This window comes from Lytechinus pictus, chromosome 12, assembly GCF_037042905.1.
Source record: "Lytechinus pictus isolate F3 Inbred chromosome 12, Lp3.0, whole genome shotgun sequence".
Lineage (NCBI taxonomy): Eukaryota > Metazoa > Echinodermata > Echinoidea > Temnopleuroida > Toxopneustidae > Lytechinus > Lytechinus pictus.
In genome coordinates this window covers 5,470,549-5,497,430 of record NC_087256.1, presented here as the reverse complement: position 1 = coordinate 5,497,430, position 26,882 = coordinate 5,470,549, and the positions used below count along the sequence as shown (strand labels likewise).

The 26,882-nt window shown below is 34.2% G+C and overlaps 1 protein-coding gene across 2 annotated transcripts; it reads left to right on the top strand.

Annotated features, from left to right (window-relative positions):
• The first annotated feature begins 1,111 nt into the window (after nucleotides 1-1,111).
• LOC129273420 (transmembrane anterior posterior transformation protein 1 homolog) lies at nucleotides 1,112-24,966 on the top strand. Of its 2 annotated transcripts, XR_010295251.1 has the most exons (14): nucleotides 1,112-1,411; nucleotides 2,338-2,468; nucleotides 3,632-3,750; nucleotides 4,775-4,934; nucleotides 5,209-5,344; nucleotides 8,741-8,838; nucleotides 11,450-11,519; nucleotides 13,766-13,846; nucleotides 14,513-14,622; nucleotides 16,629-16,688; nucleotides 17,990-18,058; nucleotides 18,669-18,745; nucleotides 19,142-19,753; nucleotides 23,045-24,966. XR_010295251.1 is itself a non-coding variant. In XM_064107467.1 (13 exons), the coding sequence occupies exons 1-13, from the start codon at nucleotides 1,330-1,332 to the stop codon at nucleotides 19,578-19,580; spliced, it is 1,632 nt and encodes a 543-aa protein (XP_063963537.1). In that variant the 5' UTR covers nucleotides 1,112-1,329; the 3' UTR covers nucleotides 19,581-19,991. The 2 variants fall into 2 exon arrangements, 1 of the variants encoding a protein (XP_063963537.1); XM_064107467.1 differs by lacking the exon at nucleotides 23,045-24,966 and having other exon boundaries at nucleotides 19,142-19,991.
• Nucleotides 24,967-26,882: the final 1,916 nt, after the last annotated feature.

Sequence of the window (26,882 nt, the reverse complement as noted above, 5' to 3'; positions counted from 1 at the left end):
ATTTTTTTTTTTTACAATGCCTTTTAAAGTAAATCTATTTCCTCTTCTATTTTCCCCCTTTTTTATGTAACTTAGGTCAAAATCAACCCCAAAGTGAATATGCTGTGCTGTTACCTTATTGATTTAAATGGCAAAATGTTTAATGTTTATCAAATTCAAATTATTGAACCAAAATAGAAATTGATTTGAAACTATTAGGTATTGAATATAAGTCAAGTGCACTGAATCTGAAACAAATGAAAAACAAAAATAATACTCAAATATGATGTTTAAATGTTACTTAATTCTAAAGGTTTTTATTTGGTTTTTAAAACCAAAGTACACTTACAGCAACTTATGAGAAAAATGCTTGAAATGAAAGAAAATCTAATGTAATTACACTTCTTATGAACAAGCAAAAGATCATGAAAGCACTGAAGATCAGTCAATGATAAAAATCACAATACAAAGAAATACACATAGGAAATTTAATTAATATGTTATTGGAAATCTCATTTAGCACCCCAAAAAGCCATCACCAGACGTGCGTAATTCAAATGGTTCAACTAGAAAAGATCAGGCAAGGAGAGAGATAAAGAGAAGGGGAAATCAAGGGGGGGGGGTAAGAGAGAGGGGGGGGGGGGGCTAAAGCAAAATAGAGCTCAGTTTGGATTGAGGTAACTGTCCATGACATCACATGTTGGCCTACCTCTAAAGAAAATTAAAACAGATATAGGATGGGGGGGGGAACACTAAAACACTAATTTTTATATGCAAACATATGAATGCTGATGATAAATATTGGGACAATATTCTTTTAAAGCAAAGGCTGCAGAGAAGCAGAAAGAATTAGGAGAGTGGTCAGTTACTCTCTTTGGGAAGGTTGAAGGCTGCTACATCAATGTTAGACTCACTGATCTGTTAGAATTGACCCATGTTCACCCCCCCCCCCACTAGCTGCCCCACCCACTATCCCTCTGCCCCCCCTGCTATTCAGAAAAATGATTAAAGGGGGGGGGGTCTTATTCGGCAACCAGTCAATTTGATTATTTTCGCCATAAATTTAATTTACGTGTCTTAATGGCCTTGATCAAATTCCTTTGAATTACCACACATCATAAAATATACGAAGAAGTAAAAATAATCAGCGGTTTCATCTTTGAATTAAATTTGAAAAACGGGAATGTCAGTTCATATTATATATTAATTTTAGAAAGTGTTTAATAGAAAAGAACAGTAAAGATGTGAGTTTTATGGCATTAAAAAGATGACTTCAAAAGAAAGAGTTCTTGCGAGACGACTAGCCTAAAATAACGAGAAATAAGCTTCTGTTTCTGTCTGTTAGATTGAATGCAAATATCAGATGTCATGAATGCCTCGGAGGAAAGAAAGCAATCTGAAACATTCGAAGATATTTTGAAGGCTCAAGAAAGTAAGTTGAAGTAAATAAGATGTATTTGGCAAAAGAGTTTTAGAAGATGTTGCGTGCCCTCCCCCTTCACCTCCTCGAGTCTCAGCATGCCTCGCGCCTCCCGGACATCGGCCGGCACGGGTCGGCCGAGGGCTGGGGACTAGTCTACTCTAGCCTAGGGAATCTAGCGGCTGGGTTTTAAGACAAAAAAAGAGTATATTAACTAGGTTTACATGATTTGTTCGGCCTTTTGCAGTGGTTATAGCCTGTAGAGTCAGTTTAGAAACAAGTCAAATAAAATAAAGTAAAAAGTCAATTTTTACTTAGAAATTAAATTCATTGACAACAATTGCAATTTGAATGATGAAGACGATGCGATGATTGATGATGGTGATGATTTTGAATCATGAAGATTGATGATGATGAAGATGTCGTTTTCACTTCAGTCATTTCTACTGATATCAGTGATCTCCGATCAATGGAGGAATACAAGACAAGCATGACAAGAGAGAGAGAGATGATGAATTTGTTCTTTGTCTTTTTCATTTTTTGGGGGATAAAAATACAAACCCATTTCCCATTCAAATGATTCAATCTGAAGTCGCTGCAATGCAAAACGTTTTGCACGACGTTGAATAAACTCAAGTCTTGTATAAGGTGCTCATCGAAATGTTGTCCATTGACTGTGTAGCACAAACAGCCAAGCTCCGCACAGCTCACGGCAGCGATTCGGAGACCGCTGATTGGTTCATCGTGCAGATCACGTCATGATCACATTCAATGTATTGTAAATAAAAGACTATTTGTATCATTTTTTTTTTAATCTGATGATACTTGATTTTAAGAGATGTGTACAAATCTACATATAACTAGGAAAATTTTGTTCCCAATTTATATTTTTACATATAGCCAATGTTCATAAACATCTAAATTTTCATTTTCACCAGATATATCTTTTTGGAGCTACCTGAGTACTGAACTAACCAGAGGTTATGTGCTTGAGAATGATGAAGCACGTTACATGCAGAAGAGGGAAAGAGTTTACACATTTATACGCATCCCTAAAGAACTTGAAAAGGTGAGCACTTTTTTAATATCATTTAACCCAGAGTGGGACCGATTTCTGGTGGAATGAATGCTTTCTACAGGCACTGGTGCAACATATATACACTGTTACTCTTCTGAAATGACATTACTTAAAGGACAAGTCCACCCCAAGAAAAAGTTGATTTGATTAAAAAGAGAAAAATCCAACAAGCATAACACTGAAAATTTCATCAAAATCGGATTAAAAATAAGAAAGTTATGACATTTTAGAGTTTCGCTTAATTTCACAAAACAGTTATATGCACATCCTGGTCGCTATGCTATGGAAATGAGGAGACTGATGATGTCATCCACTCACTATTTCTTTTGTATTTTATTACATGAAATATTCTAATCTTCTTCTCATTGTCAAGTGAAAGTGTGAAACAACAAATAATTCCTACCTGAACATGTGGAATTAGCATTGTTCAATACTATATGGTTCAGTCAAGATGGTTCTTATTGTCAAATATGTAAAAAACGAATTCTTATAATTCAAACGATAAAAAAACAAGAGAAATAGTGAGTGAGGGACATCATTGACCGTCTCATTTGCATGTCACTGAGTTGTGCATATCACTGTTTTGTGAAAAATAAGCGAAACTTTAAAATGTCATAACTTTCTTTTACATCCGATTTTGATGAAATTTTCAGCATTAAGCTAGTTTGATTTTTCTCCATTTATCAACACTTTTCTGGGGAGGACTTGACCTTCAATGGCCATTATAAAGACAAAGCATTTGAAATGGACTTGATATGACAATAAAAATTTGCTGTGTTTATTACAATTATTGCATAATATTGAGTACCAAACTTGAAACTAGTATTTAAATCAAATTATGATGGAAGGATTCAAGTTTAAAACTTCATTTTCTTGTCTAAATTCTTGTGTATCTATGATGTCTCCCATGTTCAGAGTTGCCAATATTATTCACACTTTTTATTTTTGGTCACAATCTTGATATATATGCTGATAATAACCACTGACCACTGTACATACTCCATTGGCAGTCATGAAGTTTATACTCTGGCCTTATATCTTTATCATTAAAGTGCATAGGTCATGTATATTTATGTTGAAAACTTGAAATATATTTGTTTTTAAATAAATGTTAGCTACGCGTGCACCCTTTTTCATTTTCAAAAACATTTTAGATGATGATCTATGGTTTCTTCCTGTGCATGGATGCATTTTTGTTCATCTTCACATTCCTACCACTGAGAGTAATCATTGCCTGTCTTCGGCTCCTCACGTTCCCTTGTTCACCAAGAGGGTAAGTCATTGAACCTTTTCTTGGAAATTGCAATATTTGGCAGTCATCAATACTGCAGTTCGCTGTTGGGAAATTTCTGTCCTACATGTACATTCTACAGTTTTTGTTGGATCTGTAATTGATTACAGCTACTTTGCAGCTTATAATGGATATTTGGATTGGGTTTTGCATGGCTAATCACCCTGTGCTCCCAAGTAATTTTATTCTGGGGTAAATTATTCTTAACCCTTGATTTTGTATCTTTATACTGTTTTACTTTCCCCATTTAATCCAATTACCAACAATCCCACACAACTGTGCCTGTGGTTACGCTTTTGTTCTCCTTTGTCTCTCTTTTTTCTGTCAGTGTAATAATTTATATCATTGTTTTTCAAATTGCTTTATCAACCTCATACCGTACCACCAATCAAATGTTTCCCTTTTTTCTAGTTATCTTTGCAAGGTTGGATGGAGTTCAACCTTTCTTGTGTATATTGATTAATATTATTTCATATATATATTTTGTATTTTGTATACTGTTCTGTCAAAATCATATGTGAATCTTTTTTACTGTGTACAAACATTTGTTATTCAGCCATTGGCTTCCAAGAATGTTTTAATGCCTAATAACGACCATTATTACTTCATGATATTGTATGCGTGAAACAGGTTTCTAAACTAACCTGCAGTTTTAGATTAACAAAGTGTGATACTGCAGTGATTTATCCCTGTGGAAATTGGCTTAAAAATTAAGATGTTTCAATGTTTGTAATCGCAGCATTTGCTAATTGTACTAGGTCCCAGAAACTTTGGTTTTCTATGTTTTTTTAATTTATTAGGAAATGGTGATTGGAGATTGTGATATGGACTTAACTTTCAACCATTGTCCTTAAATCATACCTGTATTTTCTGATTTCATGATATTCTATTGAAATTGGTGGATGAATGACCATAATGATCACTGAATATTGATGTGCAGTGTACGTAGGCGTATCTCTGTTAATTATTTACATTTTCATCTCGACCGCATTGATTATTATTGTAGGAGATCTCGTTTAAAGGCAGCTGAGATATGTGACCTTTTGAAAGTGGTCATTTTGGTGGTATGCACCTATCTGCTGGACAAACTGGACATCTCCATGCTTTACCATATAGTCAGAGGTCAAGCAGTCATCAAATTGTACATCATCTATAACATGTTAGAAGTAAGTGTGTTATGGCCTTTGCCATTTGCTCTGTAGTTCTATTATCTAGGGCAGTACTTGTACTTTCACTGACAAGAATGGCAACAAGTTAAGTCAATCTGTTCATGCGCTCTGTTATTGCCAACCTGCAAAGTTATTTCTGTTCATCAAAATGTACATGTAGTAGGTATCTCATAATCCTGAAGATGTTTTGACAATTTTAGGTCTCCATTGGTGTTGACGACTTCCCAGCTATTAATATTTTATTGTTTTCAATTTGATATCCCTCGCCTAGGTTGCAGACAAACTTTTTTCATCTGTCGGTCAAGACATACTGGATGCCTTGTTCTGGACGGCTACAGAGAAACGAGATAAGAAACGTGAACACCTTGGTATTGTTCCCCACATCCTCCTAGCCATCATTTATGTCAGTATCCTTTTCTGTGATAGCAGATTGTCACACAGTGTGTGATAAAAAAATAAATGATTAAAAAAAAAAATTGTTCATTCTAAAATGTTTTAATTTTGATTTAACTGTTTTACAATTAAAATGCTTTAATTTGTTTTTATAAAATCTTGAAAATTGTTTTAAATCGATTTAAGGTCACATTTTTTATAACCTTCTTTAAAACAAAATATTTTTATTGTGCCAAACCCGATATATGAAACACTTGTATTTTTCTAAACCTAACTCATAATCTTAACTCTGTTGACTTTTATGATTATGATACCTGTTTAATGATCTGATGTAACACAGCTTCTGTGACTAAATTCCATTGTGCAGTGATTAAAAAAAAATATTTTAAAATATTTAAAAGAACTTTGTGACCACATAGATAGACATGAAAAAATAATTGTGGCTAATCAATTGCTTCTGATAACGGGAGATTTTTTCAATAAAGGTATGAAGACCTACATGTATGGCAATATATGGTATTCAATAGAATTATATGAAAACAGAATTTTTGTCTTGCAATAGGGTCATAGTTTCAAGTTTTGAAAACTGATAATGATATAAATGATGTATATTCTGATACTATTTCTTATATAGATTTTGTCATAAGTGTTTTTCAATACTTACAATTATTGCATTCCTGAATCTGATTCTGTTGTCAATGTCATGCGCAGCAATGAACATACATGTATATACAGGAATTATGAAAAAGCTTCTTTTTTTTTCTCGATTTTGGACTAGCAAGATAAGCCGTTCATAAAACTACTGCAAACATTTCAAATTATTATTATGTTGACCACCATTTGATGATTAAAGAATAATACACATCTTCCAATAGACCCCAGCCCATGTTATCTCAGGCATTGGGTTTAATGGGTGATTGTGATTTATATAAAATGATGAGAGGATTGTAGCGTACTCTGAAGAATCTGTCTTTTTTATCCATATTTTTTTCTTCTGTTGAATTTTGTTATATTCAACCTTAAGTCACTGTTCTACCATTATAGTTATCCACTCTGTTCTTGTCTTATTTCAAACGACCACTCTCATCATTGCGTTCAACTCTCAAAAGAGTGTCCTGTCACTCCTTTTAATAAATAGTAATGTAAGTTGATTACGGTAATATGATGAGGTTTCTGAAATTTGCATTTCAGCTTTATTGCAAAACAAGATGCAATTCATCCATGTGCAGCATAATTATGGAGCCTTGTTTTCATTTCAGCTTTGCTGTATTGTCTCTATGATGGTACCTATTGTTGCTATTACTGAATAAGACGTATATTGAACATGTATTCAGTCTTGTTATATTAAAGGCCATTGTTATTTTGATATTTGAAAATTGAAACAACTGGAAAAAAATGCCCCAATACATGAACCTTAGCTATTGACATTGGGCTGATCTTTACAATTGATCATGCACAATAGATAATTCAATACATTGTAGAAATCAGCACTATTATTGATTGCTGAGCTTTATGTTACAGGCCCCAGGTTTGCCTTTTAGAGAAATGCATCTGAATAAAGAGTAAAACTGGGTACGCATCTTTAATTATAGCTCAATTATGACAACATTTTGATTTGAATTAGCAACATAAAGTTGAAAGTTGACTTTTACTTGAAAAACAAAGTTATACACTATCCTTACATGTATACTTAAAACATGAAGTCCTCCATACCATTCTAGTCTTGTTTCAAGGTACTTGTATCATTGTAGCCTTCAACTCACACAACAGAGCATTGCTGACCATACTGCTCTCTAATAATGTAAGTTATTTGAATGTGAAAACATCTGTGAATGAGGCTAGACTATGGCATGGCATTTTGTGCTCTGGTTTGCAGTTATGATTGCATGTGATATACATGTGTATTGATTTTTGTGGACATGGAGTTAATGAAAAAGGATGGGTTGATATTAATTTTTTTTTGTGGCAATGCATATTTGCAGGGTCTGATTATTGATATTAAAGACAGCAAATCATCTTATGTGGAAAATGCTTTATTTTAAGCAATATGTTCATCAAACATTTTTTCTAGACATAAGTGAAATTTGTCTAGATAGCTTTGGCCTTGAGGAATTTAAGTTTGCTTATTTAGATTTTTGTTTGCATGAGAGTGTATACATGGATGTTACATGTATCTTGCTATAGTATTAGACAATGCCTTCAAGGTGCATATATATTCAATTTAATTTGCATTTTGATTTTTTTTTTAAATATAGGGATACATAGAACAAACAATATTAAAACAAGTAAATATTTGTCATAGGTTAATATTTTTAAGTATATTTGACAGCTTGCTATGTACCACCACCATAAATGAAGCTCTAAATGTTATTCCTGAAATAAAATACGAGAGCTGGGCCCTATAAAATAAAGCTTAACGATTTATCATGGAACTGATGAATACACAATAATCTATGCAATAAGTCATAAAAATCAGCTCCATTTCAATCTCTAAGCTTTATGTGCCAATGCCCAGGACTCCAGGAGCAAATTTTTTTTTAAAGAAGCTTAGGCTTAGAAAATGATTTAAAATTGTTTTTAAAAAATCAATGAAATATGTTTCAATATAAACAAACAGTAAGTTGTATGCAGCCCTACTCCTCTTTAAAAATCAATTTGCATATAATTTGAGTTGTATACAATTGGTAGGGATTTTTTTTATAGCAATGGATTCTTATCAAATGAAACAATAAAATGTGCGTGCTGTGAAAGTATAATAGTAGATATGAAATACGATAGAATTTTGAAGTTGTTTGAAATCAGTTTTTGGGTTGTGCAGTACATGTATATCTTAAAAATTCATAGACGTTTGCTACATTCTTTGAGTCTGTTCGATTCCCTAAGCTTTTGCCCATGTACATGTATATTTTTTTTTTACTACATTGCTTCCCTCTTATGCTTTGTTTTTGTTACTCCATCTAGAAGTGTGGATATTTTTCAATTTTTTAATTCCATATTTTTCTGCTTTAGACACATCTTTCCCCTACTGACAGATTTTCATTTTGTAAATTGCAAATAGAATCTAAACTCAATTTCAAAATAAGAATGACTGTCATGACTTTGTTATGTCCTTTAAAACATTTGGTCAAGATGTTGAGTGAATCTTTGATGATACTTTTCATTTCAATTTTGTAATAATTAAAGTACATCACAAAGTTTGTGATGAGTAAAATCACATTTCAGCTCAGACAATATAAGGGCATTATTAATGGATGACACTAAAATATCTTTATTTTGAATAAAAAATCATAAATTCTAGAAATACCAGATAATTTCAGGTATTCATTCATGCAATCATGAAAAAATTTAACTGACTTTGACCTTGACTGTACGTGACCTTCACCTTGTCCTCTACTGCTGCACCAACTCAGCGCTTCATTCTATTTTAGCCATATTCCAAGCTACCACCCTCAACGTTGCATTCAACTCCTTCAGCACAGCTCTTCTTACCATCATGATGTCAAATAATGTGAGTAAATGACAAAAAGTGGCCTCTCATCACTATCCAAGGTTTTGTTCTCTTTTGATGCAATAAAATAACCTATGTGTAAAGAAATAATATTCAAGACCTTGGATTGACACCAAATCTATTTAAATGATATAATATTCAACTTTTATATATAATCTGTAATGTCCCCAATAAGGTCATTGGATTCTCGCGTGCCCATATATAATGTATGCACAGTCTCCACTCCCGGGGAAGTAATTAAGCAATGAGCGGTCAAGCCACTCAGATTGAAACTGACAACATTGGCATAATTTGCATCCTGTTGGGTAGTCATTTAGTGCTTGGATGGAGATTTATAAATGTAGATTAATGGCCTGTCCTAGTGAATCTAGTGATTCATACCGCTTGGACTGATTCACCGATCCATTACGCATCCCATGCTAATATCCATTAGGAAGGCATTAATATCTATAATATGATAAAATTCCTTTAAAAGAAAATCAAGCCATTTTTCCACTGGTTGCTATGTCAACTTGCAAGCAGGGATCGTGTGTTGTAATTGGTGTACTTGGTTTAAACCATCGGTCATGATGCGCTAAAATGGTTGTCCTAATACTTCATCAAGGGTTGAAATCATTACTCATAACAATATATGCTGCTATTTTGACAGCCAGGCCAAAGCAACTTCATAATAAATTTTAGTTTTTAAAATAATCCACTTCCATTGTGTACAAAGCAAACAAACCATGTTTGTTTACATTACATGAGGAAATAAATGAAGTATTGAATGTCACAGAATGATCAGAAAAATTAATGTGTGTCTTCAGTCATTAGCTTCCCCAATCAGTGTTATGCTTGCTTGCATTTGTTTTTTTTATTTAAATCAATTTGTTTTTGGGGTGGACTTGTCCTTTAGACCTTCATTCCAAAGAAAAAGACCCTAGAAGGTCCACTAAGAGACTAAAAATTTGCTGTCTCTATGGAATGGCTCTGAAAACCCCTGAAAGGCCACAAGAAGACCAAAACCAACTTATTCTGCAAGATTTCTGTTGGACCTTGATGACAGCTGAAAGTCTACTGAGAGAGTATTAAATAAGGCACTGAAAGATCATCTAGCATATACTACCAAAGATCTGTAAAAGATCATTCAATATCTCTGAAAGACTGACCATGACTATTCAAGAATTCTAAAAGCCTGACCAAGACCCCAAGAGACAGACTGATACTTGTTTTTTTGCCTATAAACTTACTTTAGTCCTACACCAGTCTTTAATGGTCCTTCAGCGGTCTTGCTTCAGTTGGAATGGGTTATGAAATATTACCGTGAATATGTAAATTTTGTTTTACGAAGCATTATAAATCTATTTAATGCAGGACCAAATGTGATTACTCACTCATGCTTTTGCTTTAATGATTCATAGTGATTCACCGATATCCACTTCAAAACCATTTAATCCAACCAAATATTTATCATGTTTTTCCATTATGTTCAAATTCATAATGTTTTTCTGCCTTGAAGTGAAATGGGAATGTCCTTGTTTGCTACATTGGCATGCTGTCTGTGTATCTTTGGCCTGTATATGCTTTGATTTCAGAGATTGTTGTTTAATGCTTTTATTTTTAATGCATTAGCAGTATTGTAAGAATGGGATAATGGTTTAGCTACGTGTGTTGTGTATGAAATTGTATTCAAGTCAAAGGGACATCTGTTTGTTTGCTGTACTGCAAATTCAAAAAAATGATTAAAGTTATTTGCTATTCCAGACGTTTTTTTTCATGACAGTTTTCAGCACTGACAAGATGTCATTAAAACTCTGTCCGTTACTCTTAGTAACGGACAGAGACTTCTCAGCCAATCAAAACGTGATTTACATGTAGTTGAAATTTTAGAGTTGACAATGAAGTCAGTGCTGAAAACTTTTATAAAATGCCCTCAGAAAAATATTTCTTTGGCTTATTTGAACGAATTCATAATTTTGTCGTCAGTTAAAGGTCAAGTCCACCCCAGAAAAATGTTGACTTGAATAAATAGAGAAAAATCAAATTAGCAAAGCGCTGAAAATTTCATCAAAATTGGATGTAAAATAAGAAAGTTATGGCATTTTAAAATTGTGCTTATTTTCACAAAACAGTGATATGCACAACTCCAATGAGACACTCGATGATGTCCATCACTCACTATTTCTTTTGTTTTTTATTGTTTGAATAATATAATATTTCATTTTTTACAGATTTTACAATAAGGACCGACTTGACTGAACCATATAGTATTCAACAATGCTTATTCCACATGTACAGGGGGGAATAAATTGTTGTTTCACTTGACAATCAGGAGAAAATTAGAATATTTCATACAATAAAATACAAAAGAAATAGTGAGCGGATGACGTCATCAGTCTCCTCATTTGCGTACCGATCAGGATGTGCATATAACTGTTTTATGAAATTAAGCAAAACTTTAAAATGTCAATGTTCTTATTTTACATCCGATTTTGATGAAATTTTCAGTGTTATGTTTGTTGGATTTTTCTCTTTTTATTCAAATGAATTTTTAGTTGGGTTGGACTTGTCCTTTAAATGTAAGTTTACTATTTTTGCAAGTTTTTTTTCTGTTTTTCATATCGCTCTCTAGTTCGTGGAGCTGAAAGGAAGTGTCTTCAAGAAATTTGATAAATTCAACTTATATCAGATATCCTGCTCTGGTAAGTAGTTCTTGAAAACTGTGAAATCTATTCCTTGGAATTTTTTTAATCCATTAGCTACTGGAATCAGGTGTTCCCTGTACAAAGCCTATGTTAATTACATGATACAGTAGTCAGAAAGTTAAGACTAACTTCAAATTCAAAGCATAATGGAATGATTCATATAATTGTTTATCTCTCCTGGAGCAAAAGAATCTTAAATCACAACAAGGTAGTAAAATGGTCTGGAGACTGAAAAAATATGGTTGAACAGTGAACAGTATATCCTGTAAAATAGCGTTCTATTTGACATGGCTCAGCAGCTTGGTTTGGACAGGATATCACTCGAAAGATGATTATATTCTTCATTCCATTAAAGGGGTTAATCCTAAAAATTGAAATAGCATTGTACATACTGTTCCCATAACACTAACTATGACAAATTAGTAATTATTATAACATAAATTCCGTGAGTTGGTTGTGAACTATAGGCTGGCCCAAATCCAGAAGGTGGATCTTTCCTCACTCCAGAAACCTCTTGTTGCTTTCCAGATCTGTTTCATGTCAGAATCTCCCATGGTTCTCCTCTACCCCCACCCCCTCCAGTTTGATCAGCTGGAACATGAAATTGATCTTAGCATCTGTCAGGCCAGCTGCTGCTTTTCTCATAGTTTTGAAGTTGTGTGGTTCAGATCCAATGAGAATTGTTTGTTAATCATTTGGGGGTGGGGATGGTAGGGTCATATGTGATTCACCCCCATAATGTAGCAAACAAAATAAAAGTATGATAAAATGCACAAGAGTGTGTATACTCTTTCTTGCAGCACAACTATAGTTAATAAACAAATATAATAAACAAAGTTTGTGTGGAATATTATTTTTAACTTGAAACAAGGAGGTTGTTACGAAGGAGCTGTAACTCTTATAATTTACATGAAACACATTCATTAGTTCTAAAGCATAGCATTGGGACTTGTAGCATTCCATTTCAGCCTATAGTATGGGGTCAAAGGAAAGCAGATCGATTATGATTATGATTAGATATGATGCCCTTCTTTCAGATTCTGTCTGACCTTTCTTTTCTCTCTTTCTGTCTTTCTCCCTCCTCTCTCTATCTCCCTGTTGCTCTTTCCCACTCTCTCGTCTATTATGATCGCCAACATGTCACTTTTTTTTTTTGTTACACATAATTCTTATATTTGTAATCTGCAATTTATTGTTTACTTGTGGGTCTTTCTTTTTTCCTCCTTCATTCCTTTCCCCCCTCTTTCCTTTATTTTTTGCTACATCCCCCTCTCTGTTCTCACCTTTCCACATGCTTACTCTTGCCATTCTTGCTCCTCACCTGCTTTTTTATATATATATATAAATTTAATCTGTCTTATTACATGCATCTGCTCATTCTATTTCTTTTAATACTATTATTGCATTTTAAACATAATGTATATTTTTTTCTTCTTTAATGGTCACTGCATGTTATGTATTCATTTCTTTGTTATGTATTTTAAAAAATGTAAACTCACATTGTTAGTCTTCGGACTTTTTGATGAGTATTGTTTAATAAAACCGAATTGAATTTGAATTTGAATTTGATTCCGCTCCAACCTAAAAGCTTTTGGGCGTCTCAGATGAAGCTACAGTATATCCATTTTCTTTTGGCAAATTTGCAGAAAGGTTATGCAAATATATTCAAGAAGGCATGTTGCAAGAGAGCAAACTCATACATGTACTTGGTATACAGTTGAACACCTGTTCTGTTACAACATTTGTGAAATTTAATACCACACCTCGACCCAGTATTTAAAACAAAGAGATTCAATTAGTACATTCAATTGTAAATTTTTGTACATGATACAGACTTATATTGAAATTTATATGTTTATGAGTTAATGACTTGAATACATTCATCAAACTTTACATGGATCTTGAATATTTTTTTTTTTTCTTGATATAGTAGGGTCTCAATAAATAAATTGTACGTAGATTATGCAAGACATGTGATATATCTCTTCTAAGTCAAATTTCTCATTAGTCTTGAAAACAGATATTCTATGGTCCAGAAGATATGATGTTGGCAAAGTTTACCTGTATCTCATGCTGGTGGGTGTTGGTCTCTTTCTTGTCAAAATATGGCAGTTTTCATGGGAAGCATTACTGTATCCATAACCCACCTCAAATTCTGCTCATTTTTCATCCAAGTGGTATTAACCAGTGAAGATCAATGCTTATTATAGCTTTTTTTCTTTTTTTTCTGTCAATCACTTTAGATGTAAGGGAAAGATACCACTACATGGTTCTGTTGTTTTTTGTGGTGCTTCGCAACATGGCAGAATTTTCTTGGAGTTTCGGTAAGTCAAGTGCTGTATCATTACTACTTCAACCATATTTGCTTTATTCATGCTTAGTTAGTATTCTAACAGAAAGCTAAGTGATTTAACCTGCATTTTTTCAATTGATTGCACATCGATTGCACTTATTGATCAATACAATTAAATTGGAAAGTCAATCAGTACTTTCAAACTATCAGGGCTTTGTGTACTAGAGACCTGGGTACCATCAGATATGATTGATCCAATCAACCTCAACTATATGGAAATCAATAATTATCCTGATTTTTTTAAAGGAAAATATGCCCAATATCCTTTGTAAAAAAAAAGGAGGAACAATGAATTGTCAAGACAATGATGAATGTTTGAGCATTCATCATATCTGAAAAAAAAATTGAAACAAACATGTATTTTAGATGTTGGCGTAGCTGGCGTTCCATTCCCATATATGTGGTTGATTGGATCGATTGCAATTCTTTAGAGGGGCCCCTGCTATTTGATGCACAATTTACCAAGCTAGTAATCCAGGTTTTCAATCTGTTTCAGTCCCTAAATTCAGCTGCAACCCGATTTACTTCATCACCACAGAAATTTCTCTTATCTTCTCTCTCCATCTCACTTTCTCTATGCAGCCTCATTCAATCCAATCCTCCTAGTCTGAATGTCATCGTGTTTATTTCATTTCAGATCATTTTTGTAAGATGTTACCAGATGTTATAATGGTTCTGAGTGCCGAGATACTTATTGACTGGGTCAAGCATGCTTTTATCAGTAAATTTAATGCTCTACCAGCATCTGTAAGTATATCAAACTAGGTCTGACTATTCTATGAATGATTATGGGTCATACATGTAGGTTCCTACTATTTGTTGCAAAGTATTCATTCATTTGTTTTCTTTCTTTCTTTCTTTTTGATGTAGATGATTGTAAATTATCTGTATATTTTTAGTACTTGCACAAGAGGAAAATTGATTGTTAAAGGTCAAGTCCACCCCACAAAAATGTTGATTTGAATAAATAGAGAAAAATTAAACTAGCAAAGTGCTGAAAATTTCATCAAAATCGGATGTAAAATAAGAAAGTTATTACATTTACAAGTTTTGCTTATTTCTCACAAAACAGCGATATGCACAATTTAAATGGGACAGTCGACGATGTCCCTCACTCACTATTTTTTTTTTTTTATTGTTTGAATTATACAATATTTCATTTTTTATAGATTTGACAATAAGTACCAACTTGACTGAATCATATAGTATTAAACAATGTTCATTCCATATGTTCAGGGAGGAATTAATCGTTGTTTCACTTGACAATGAGGAGAAAAATATGATATTCCCTATTTCATATAATAAAATACAAAAGAAATTATTTGAGTGGATGGCATCATCAGTCTCCTCATTTGCATACTGACCAGGATGTGCATATAACTGTTTTGTGAAATTAAGCATAACTTTAGAATGTCATAACTTTCTTATTTTACATCCGAATTTGATGACATTTTCAGTGTTATGCTCTTTGGATTTTTCTCTTTTTATTCAAATCAACTTTTTGTTGGGGTGGACTTGTCCTTTAATCAAATGGGGATAAAAAGGACTGTTTTCACTGATAAATACTGTGCCATAATTAAAATATGAAGGCATGTGGAGTGGTTTAGTATGCTGTATGTTTTCAGTGGAAAGTTAGATGAAAAGTAATTGATTGATAAATGGATTGATTTTTTGAATTTTTATCTGGTCATATGTAAAAAGCAAGCAGATAAGGTTGTGTCAAATTTTATTCTTTCAGTGTATTTATTTGCTAAAAGGAAGATGTTGATCAATCAAAAGATGATATATAAAGAAAAATCGTCATCATAATATGGATTACACTTTAACCCTATCTAGGCCGGGGGGGGGGCCTCGGAGGCCCCCCTCAACGAATCGCGCAATATTTTCGCTGCGCGAAATTTTTTGACCGCGCCGCTCGCTGACTTTTTACTTTCAAGTCTTGCGCAACTTTTGAGACCAATTTTGCGTCACCCAGGTACGTGGTTCCGAAATTACGCAACATTATGTAAGTGCATGTCAGACCAAAAATTGCTCAAAAACGTGGTTTTGTGTACAGAGTCGATGCAAATTGTGTTTTCAACCAAAATTCATAAATGTATGATTATTTTTAGTTTTGCAGGTCTAAATGTATTTATTTTATGCTTTTTATGATCTCAGAAGAGTCCCCAACAAATTCCATTAAAAAAACAATGAAAAACAAAAGGTAAAAAAAAACAAAGAAATACATAAGAAATTGAAAAAAACAATATATTACATAAGAAAATGATTCGATATTGCATTTTTTTTTCATGTACACTTGCTAAGAACACCACGAAGAGTTTCTATACCAAATATTAGAACATTTGGAGCTTTATTTAGGGAGTTAGAGGAAAAATTTTGATTTCGCATACTAATTACGCATAAATTAGCATAATCACTTAATAGTGATTCGCATGAAATAAATTACTATACGATTTTGTAGATTATGTCCCAGGCAACCCGTGTGCCAATTTTCGGCGCGATCGCGCGGTCGACGGCTGAGATCTCAAGGGGGGGCCTGGGAGGCCCCCCCCCCCCCCCCCCCCGGCCATATGAACTCCCAAAATACCCCGGCCTAGATAGGGTTAATGGACACATGCTTTGTGAACGATAACATTGCTGACCTTTTAAAATGGTAATTGAGTGAATTAATAAATTATTTTGAGATAGGGGCCATGGCCGTGTGTATTCAACCTCCATGTATATTATAAACTGTGTGTATGATTTTTTTGCAGACCTACACAGAGTTTAGAGCCAGCCTTGCATATGATATGGTTATTAGCAGAAAAAAAAATGTGAGTACACAACCTTCATCAAATTACAAAAAAAAACTCATTATGAAGCAATACACCACACATTGTCCGGGGGGGGGGGGGGGGGGATCACTCTCCACATGGACTTCTACCCACCCGTGTCCGACAACCTCAGAAATGCACCCTAAATGGCGTAATGACAGTATGTAAATTTACAACCCTAAACGGCGTAACCCATGAGAAAAGCCACCTTAAGTGGCGTGAACAGGGAAATCCCCTAATTTGATACCCTAAGTGGCGTAAACATCAAAATCGATTAATGTGATACCTGTGGGCCGTACTTATTGTGGGTAATGCGTGCTGCCTAGTAGTATAGAGCCAGGTGTAAGAGACTAGCTAGAACTGTACGGGGGTAACTCTCATCATGGACCTAATAGTAATAGGTCCATAATTATGCTCTCATAAGTGCTGCGCTGGCCGCGCTGGCATGTGGGAGGATTATTTTGTATCCCTTAAAATCGCCTTTCATGGTGTTTATGGCTTAGGTCTGCTCCCGGGTCTCAAATTTGCACCCCTAAATGGCGTCATTTTCATAACGAAATTAGCAACCCTAAACGGCGTGAAGAGAGAAAGAAAAGGCTACCCTTATCGGTGATTTACGAGCGAATGGTGCTGAAATGCAACCCTTTTTGCCAAAGACGTCAACGCCACCCAAGTGCCTAAAACGGGACCCTTGTCGACGTTTTTTCTGGACGCGGGTGCGTAGCAGGCCATTTGGAGAGTGACCCCCCGGGACATTGTCATGGTTATATAATTTGATGAGAAAGATTATCCAAACATGGTGTATGTAATTTTTTTTAATGACGAAAAAATTGATGGAACTGGGGTAGGAATGTATGTATCACATACCCTGAAAGTGTAAATTTCCCTCTATTTTCACTGACGGTCAGATTTTGTATTCATTTTAGGTACTAGGTTTTACACTGTTTGCAATTTGACCAAGAGGTTGCACTGTTTATCAAAAAAGAGAGAAAAGTAATATTACTTTCAGCAACATTTGTACCAGTTACAATGCCAACAAATTTTTTATCACCCATTGTATTGTTACACTTTCATTGTATACTTGCAGGTCCTTTGAAGTTTATTGAGAAGTTTTGTGTGAAAAAAAGAAAGGCCTTCATCCACATCATATAAGCCATTATGCTTCTAGCATTTATTGCACATATTTAAGTATATCCCTCAAGTTACATTTGAAACAAAGCTTTACCAATATCAGGGTATAGTATGCAAGAGATTTTATCATCACAATTAAAGATCATCTCTATTTCTTTTTTCTTTTACAGGCTTTCTCGGACCATTCAGATCTGGTTGCTAGGAGAATGGGCTTCATCCCATTACCGCTCGCTTGCGTGGTCAGTATTGTCATCTTGTCCTTACGCATTATCTTATTCTCCCTAACAACTGCAACATAAATGTAGGTTAACCAACCAAAACCAATTATGTAACTTCTGAAGGTTTCCATGGCAGAGAAGAATAGTTTAGCAGGTTTCACGGTACACCATGTATCTTTCTTGGGCAAGTGTTGGTCCTGAAAAGGACCACCCAATCTCAACGTTTCGACAAGTGTGTTCTTGTCATCTTCAGGAGAAGACGACAAGAACACACTTGTGTATAGAATAGAATATGTTGGTACTACTATGAATACACAGAGCCAACAGTATTCTCTCTAACTTATCCAACCATCTTCTCCAAAACTCGTTTTCATTCTGTTTGTAAAGTTTACTTCCGGAAGTAAACTACAAAAAATTGTCTTAATTGTACCCCCCCCCCTCACATACACATATTCAAAGTATGCATAGATTGTTAAACATACAAGATATCACTAGAAGGTCAGAGCACTCAGTTACTCAATTGTGGTAAAAATGAACATTGAAAGTACACGTACATTATGTGATAAGATATCATGTTTTTTATGCCATTGTTCTAGACCTGATAGAATTCTTCGTTTGTTTTTCCCAATAGGTGATAAGGATTATTAGACAGACTGTGAAACTAGATTGGAACACAGCAGTAGTTCTCATTATATTCCTGTATCTATGGTAAGCTGGATTTTTATTTATGATTGATTTTTATATTGAAGTTCACTATTCAAATGTATCTGATCATATTGTTCCATGGATTTTAAAACAATCATTCACCCAAGAGTTAAATTGTGAATATATTACCAATTTTCCTTCACTCTACAAATTTTCATATGGATGGATGCCAGAGAAGTTAAGTTTCCATAAACATTTATAGTAAATCAATATCATGCATGTTGACTGACAAATGTATATTAAATGATGATCTGATTCAGATAAAACAAGGTTAGATTATTTCAGATATTCAATGTGCAATTCCATTCCGATTTTGCAATGGCATAGGCATTTATTTCACAAATGGACAGTAGAAAATCCATCTCATTCATCATTCCTATCTACCTTTCTCTCTGTTAGCTTGGTAGCGTTCAAGATTCTACTGAGTATAATCCTCATGGGCAAGGCATGTCTGTATGTCAGGGAGGCTGGTCTAATGGAACAATTACTCAAAAAGAAGTCGGACCCTTCTAACACTACCACCTCCACCTCAACTCCAGCACCACCTGCAAAATCAGCATCGGAACCTCATAAGCAAATGGCCACACCTCCGACAATAGCAAATCTAAGGATTCCATCGGTGGACCCCGCAATGGTGGCACCTATATCACCAACTACGCTACAATCCTTGACCTCGGCACCGCTGCTCGCATCGGACAGCAGTATTGGTGTACTCTCTAGACATGTGGAAGCCGGAGAAGCCGTTCGGAGACCAAAAGGAGCCTTCACACCTAAAGCTCAACCAACAGATATCTCACAGATTGATAGATATACGCTGTGTGGGAATAGAATTGTATGATTATGGTATATGAATCAAATGTTTCTTTGTTTTATATTTATATAACTATTTATTATATTTTCATCTCATTACTATGATGTTGTGATTATCCGCCTGTTGTCCAATTGCCTTACAAATTTGAAAAGGTTGAAATGAAGATTTGTCCATTGTGGGTGACTTATACATGTATGAGGGTAATGAAAAAAGAGATAGAGATCAAGAGAGAGAGAAATATGTAAGAGGCATTGAAGAGATGCTATGGTGCTATTTTGGTTTCAAGCATAATGGGGAGATTTCAAATACAATGTACCCCACACCCCCCCCCCCCTCTAATTCTATCTACAAACCTTGTGCTTGCTAATGCTTGAGTACAGTTCAGCATTTCGGACTCTCAACACCAACACTAACACTGCACTTATAATCACCTGTTATGTGTGATGTTATTACACTATCTTGTCATTGCACCGTCAAGAATCTTTATTGGAATGTTTGAAATTACTTCTTTTTTCTTTTTTTTTGTCATGGCATGATATGAGCAAGGAGGTTTAAATGAGATGGAGTAACAGCAAACAAAATCCCTTTGAACAAGCTTCGAAGCCGCCAGCAGAAAGTATGTCAGGCATGCACTTTGCTCAACATCTCTTGCAATTGTGTAGACAAATGATTCCCGCATGACTCCGTAGCTATAGGTCATACAGAAAGGGAAATATGCTTTTGTGATGATAATTACTTTTTTGCCGCATCTTGGTCTGGTTATATGTGTAGTACATAATTCGGAGGCATGCGAAAATAAACTATGCAATATGTCCTGAAATATGACTCAAATTTGCTCGACTGGGCATGTGCGGGCACTCATCTGGCATATACAGTAATGAACAACAATATTCCACCGACCACATTTGAAATTTTAATTCGCCGCAAATGATCGGAAGTGTTAAAATCTGGTTTCAGTAAAGGTCAAATTCTTTCTTTTTTCACTAATTAAAGGTTAATTGATATAATCTGAGCAAATATCTCGTCGTAATAGTGCTTGGTTATTGATGTTTCGTCATGCATTCAAATTTCAGTTGGTTATTAATATGAAAGATGGAAAATGAATATTCGTAAAATTTCACCCCTCTGATTTCTTCAATGAAACTGGCGGCTTCGAAGCTGGACATCAAAAGGGTCCTTATTGCCGTTCTTTCTTTTGTGCTTCTTTAGAAATGAACAGCTGCTTGAATAAATTTGTTGACTGTTGGAACTCCAGTCATAGAATCTCCTTGATATGAGTCTTGGCAGGAACAGACCCTGATTAAAACTTTAACAAGTGGGTCTTTACACAAGACTAGTACATCTTAAACTGGCTGTTTCAATTTCCGATCGAGAGCCATCAGTGCACAAATCATTATAGGCTGCACATTTAGACCCCTTATCTTGAGTGAAGGGTTTGCACAGCAGACTAGCACGATATTCAGCTATATCTATGTCTTGATCATGATGCTCTCATACCAATGAAACAGACCATGAACTAGCCAATGACATGTCATTAGTAATAACATATTAGCTTTGATTGGTTTTGATGGTGTAACTAACATCATGCCCCCCCCCCCCTCTTTCATTCTCTCCTTCACTCTCTAGCTCATTTAATCTTAGCTGTATCTAGGCCAGGCCCTTTTGGGAGATCATAATGCCAGGGGAGGCCCCCCCCCCCCTTTACCTTTAAGATCTCGGCCGTCAACTCCAATCGCGCCGAAAGGCATACCTGGGTGTCGCAAATTCGGTCTCAAAAGATGTGCAAGACTTGAAAGTAAATAGTCGACATGCGGCGCGCTAACAAAATTTTGCACAGCGAAAATACTGCGCGCGAATCTTTGAAGCCCCCCCCCCTAGATAGGGTTAAAGGAGAGAGGATAACAGCCACCAAACGTCTTAAGACTTATCAACAATTCGATTCTGGGACAAATTGCATCTCACTTATTCTCTGGAAATGCAAATGAAAAGTATTTTTTAATTTCAGGTTAAACTTAATTGTAAAAATACTAATATAACCTTTCTGAATGATTGCCAAGCTTTGTTTTGGTTAAAGGCCAACTTGGTTTCAAATTGTATGATTGCTATGACATTATTACCACTAGATATTTATTTTGCTTTTATTCTAATAAGGATAGTCACAGATTTCAATATTAGAGTTCGTATGATAATTTTGAACCTTGCACAGTAAGATGTCCCATATTTCAATATCCGCATCAAATTTTCCTTTTTTTCCCCAGAATTGGGTTGCATTGCCTTTATAACACCCATATAACACCTTTTAAAGCCTATTCAGCACTTCTTTGACGGCATTTCACTTACATTTCATCCATGTTATGTCTTCCAGTTTGATTGACTATGTCAGTATTAAATATTTCCATCATTGCTTGTTGAAAAGTTCAATTATTAAAATTATGCAATTTATCTGATGGTTTATTTGTACAAGAATAGAATCTTGTCATTTACAGTACAGGGATTATCAAAATGGAAATGTCTTAGATATTTTAAATGATATGGATAGGACTTGATAAGGATATGACTCTAATTGCTCTTATCTAGTGATAAGTAGGGCCTTCCTTAGTCAAAGCCTTAAGGGTGATTGGAATCTAATGATGGCATTGGAAAAAAAGTCATATCACAGAAAGGCAAGCCCTCTTCATGATTATCGATGTGTCAAACAAATTCATAAGAAACGGAAATTAAGCATTCTGTTGTCATGCCTTGATATATTCTTTTTCTCTACAACGTTTAGTCGTTTACTGTAGATCTTCATAGCGCTGCATACTGAAGCTCAATGAAAATGCACATTGAATTGATCATGGCAATTTGTAAATTTAATTTTGTTAGTGCATTTAATAGATACTGATTTTTTATGAGAATCATTCGACATATTTTTCTTTAAGATTGGTCACTTTGGTTGTCATTTTATTGTACTTAGTAATTGTGAGTTGCCGTTATTGGAATTTCATTTAATCTAAAGCTGCAATGCAATCAAACTAATAAGTTATAGATCAAGGCCAGTTTCAAATCTAATATTTCTAGATTGATCATTTTACTGCTTTCTCCAACATTGTTTTCCTATTCAATGGGTGATCATGCACACAATATTGTAGATTAGACTCCTTTTTCAATTTCTTGTGCAATAGTTCAGTGTATATTGTATGTTATCGCCCTGATGTATGTACATGGGTAAATTGCCAATTCGTCCACTCACCACATGGTCTACCTTCATTTAGTCTAATGCCATTCCGTCCATCAACATTTCATCTGACAACCATTTGGTCCAATCATCACTTTGTCTAATTACGATTTCGTCTAATAACCAGTTGGTCTAATACCCATTTTCTTTTCATTCACTTTGCACAATTAACACTTAACTTTAATAAGACCAAATGGTATATGGACTAAATGGCTATTGGGCCAACTGGTTGTTAGACGGAATGGCATTAGACTAAATGAAATGTGGCGAGTAGACGAACTGATGATAGACCAAATTGTAGTAGACGAGTTGGCAATTGGACGAATCGGCATTAGACAAATTGGAAATAAACCTGGACATGTAGGAAGTCACACATAATGTATTGCATTACTGGCAATATTTTTCACCATCGCCACTAATATATTTCAGTCAGAGGACTGTGTTTGACGCAGGTATGAGTGATAAATCTATATCAAAGATTTTTCAAATATTCAAAAGTTTATTTGTGCTCGGTAATTCTCGTGTGCTATTAAGATACTCAGTAGTCTGTACAAAGAATGCATAAATTGTATATTGTTTCAAATTCCATCTCAGAATTTATCACTACATTCACATGCAAAACTGCAAATCAATAGTGTATACATTTATCTGTTAATAATTAATGCTATTTGTTCTGTTAGAACCTGTTTTAAGTTACATTCTGTTGTATTTTTTCTTTTGTCTATTTTTGTTGGGGGGGGGGGGGTGGCCACAAGTATTACTGATACCTCTTATTTTGTTATTTTTTATCTGGTGCTACTAATGAACTCCTGCTGCAGTACAATTTCCTTGCACCTTCAGATTTTGCTGCATTTGATAGTAAAGTTGTGTGAGGAAAGAGTTATTGAAGTTATGTTCATAAATTTACCTAAGTTATCTCTTACGAGTAATAAATAATTGATGATATGAGTCTAGATTAACTCGTTATAATAATATTTAGCCACATTCAAATGTTGGTAGGTCAGAAATTCATTGCCTTTATGAGAAAGTGGTATCAATGAAATTTGCCAAGGCATTATTGAGAGTTATTACTTAAAAATTGTCCAGTACTGAAGTACTACATTATATGTTTATTGTTTTGTAATCTGTAATACCAAATTAATTTGAATAAAGTAAGCAAAAGTTAGAATAAAAGAAAACAGTAGTTCCACTTGAGGGGGTTGATGTTAACAGCTCATTTTTGTGGGAGTATTTTATTTTACTATATCATTTAAAAAAAATAACCTCCAGGACTTTGATTCAGGATTTGAATCTCAAGAAATTTGAAATTCCTTTGACCAGGTAGATTTCATGCACTCATGAAAGAAAGGAATATTAAATATTTCACATATTTATACAAAAGAAAAATTGAGCTAATGGTATCAGCAACTAAATTTTATGCACAAACACCCATCACTCTTTCAAAAAACTGATATGAAAAAAAAATGTTAACTTTGTACTTTTTATTCCGTTTTGGTGAAATTGTGACTGGCTGTACTGTTTATATGTGTAATAGTAGACCATTCATTCAAATCTTATTTCATGCCAGTATAGAGTACCCCTTTAAGGGTGTCTATTATTGCTTTCAATAATGCATTCCAAGCCTTTATTTAGTCACAGGTATTTACATTGAAATTGTATGAAAAACTCTATAACTTTTGCCAAGATTACTTTTTTGATTACCCTGTACCCTTTGATAATACATCTCGGCAGACAATCAAATCCATGTGTGAGCTACCACCCTAAACCAGCAATAAGTCGCACAAAATTATACTTGTGGTTAAGAGCTTCAAAAAGGAAAAGGAGAAAACAAGGTTTGAAGTTTTAGGTTCACTCAAGCAAGAAATATGCACATTGTGCATAAAGAAGAATAATTTTGACTCTGTTAACACCGTATTGATGATTAGCCATTTAAATAGAACCTACCCTTGCGACTTAGTTTGTTTGGAGATGGTTGGTCACATTCATTGAACAAATATATCACTGTGTATGATTCATGTACAGTAGACTAGTTACTAATGTTGAGTGACCGAAAGGTAAAAAAATAACTGGTTACCGTGAGGTGAAAAATAATTGTACTATTAATTGTTTGTAATGTCTAATCAAAGATTGCTTATCAGTATTGATGCAAAGTTATGTTCTTATGATGGCCAATTAAAATCATCACTTCAAATTTGATTCATTGGCGTCAACGACATGATTCTTGAGTGCAAATATATGTATCAAGGAAATGATATCAGTACTGTTAAAGGTAAAGTCCACCCCAGAAAAATGTTGATTTGAATAAATAGAGAAAAATCGAACTAGCATAACTCTGAAAATTTCATCAAAATCGGATGTAAAATAAAGTTGTCATTTTAAAGTTTCGCCTAATTTTTCACAAAATATTTATATGCACAACTCAGTGACATGCGAATGAGACGTCTCAGTCGATGATGTCCATCACTGACTATTTCTTTTGTTTTTTCATTGTCTGGATTATACAATATTTCATTTTTTACAGCTTTGACGATAAGGACCAACTTGACTGCCCCATATAGTATTAAATAATGCTAATTCCACATGTCCAGGCAGGAATTAATCATTGTTCCACTTGACAATGAGGAGAAAATTAGAATAATTCGAATTTAATATAATAAAATACAAAAGAAATAGTGAGTGGATGACGTCATCAGTCTCCTCATTGGCATACCGAACAGGATGTGCATATAACTATTTTGTGAAATCAAGCGAAACTTTAAAATGTCATAACTTTCTTATTTTACATCCGATTTTGATGAAATTTTCAGTGTTATGTTTGTTGGATTTTTCTCTTTTTATTCAAATCAACTTTTCCTTGGGTGGACTTGTCCTTTAATGAAGTAAAAGATAGAAATATCATGTTTTGGTCTACATAAATCTTTAACAGAAGTCTACTGTACTTTCTTTTCTCTCTCTCCAACCCTCTTTTCTTTGTCCTAGCTCATCACAAATCCTCTCATTCCACTTGCATTTTCTTTCTCCCTCTATCCTCTTGCAATCTTTCTGTATTCTTGTGCATCTCTTATTAGAATAAATGCTGCATCAAAGATACACAATATACTTTTTTTACTGATTTAAAGTATTAGTTGTGTTTCTGAACTTTGATGTAGACAAACCTGTTTTAAACAAGCTAGGTAAAACTGGGCCCTGTCTTACAAAGAGTTGCGATTGATCCAATCAATCGCAACTATGGAAAGCCAGCAAAGTCATCATATAAAATGCATGTTTATTTTTTTTAAATTCTAGATATGAATGTATATCCATAAATTTCCTGTAGAAAAAAAATATGACACTGATGGATTTCCATAGTTACAATTAATTGGACCAATCGTAACTCTTTGTAAGACGGGGCCCTGGTCTTCTTGAGTAAATTGAAAATTACCAAGTAGAAAATTAGAGACTTTGAACATATAAAGATACACAAATTTTATTGATCATTTATTCCACAATTTTCGAAATTCTAGCAATATAAAATGGAAGGTGATCAAATGCATCAAACATACAAAATATGAAATGAGGTAATAATTTCTTTAATATATCACTGTAAATGCAAATCAACGAGTACAAACATACATTAATGCACAGTAAAAATTACATTTTGTGGTTGTTGCCACTAATTGCACTACCCTTTATTCACAAGTAACACTTCTCGTTTATGAGAAAGTGTCGTATAAATTCTAGATCCCTAAGTTGATAATTCAATTATTTTCAAGTCATTATTGTATGATGTAATGATAATGATCTTCTTTAGCTTTTTTTGAAAAAAATCAGGCTTAAACAGCTCAGTATTGAATGCTGGCTTCGTAATATTTCTTCCTTATTCATGGCAATTATAGTGTATCAATTAATTTTCACAACGATGTTTGTGGTATTCCTATTCTTTCCATTTCACGACTCAATTTTTTTTGGAGCAGGATAAGAATAATTCTTATCTGGTACTCCATAGCCTCTAAAGAAACCCAGGTTTTCAGGAAACCACCCCATATATCTAGTAGTCTTTCAACATCTTCAGAAAGATAAAATGCATAATATATTCAAACTTTTACTGCTTCTACAATCCATGACACAGAATC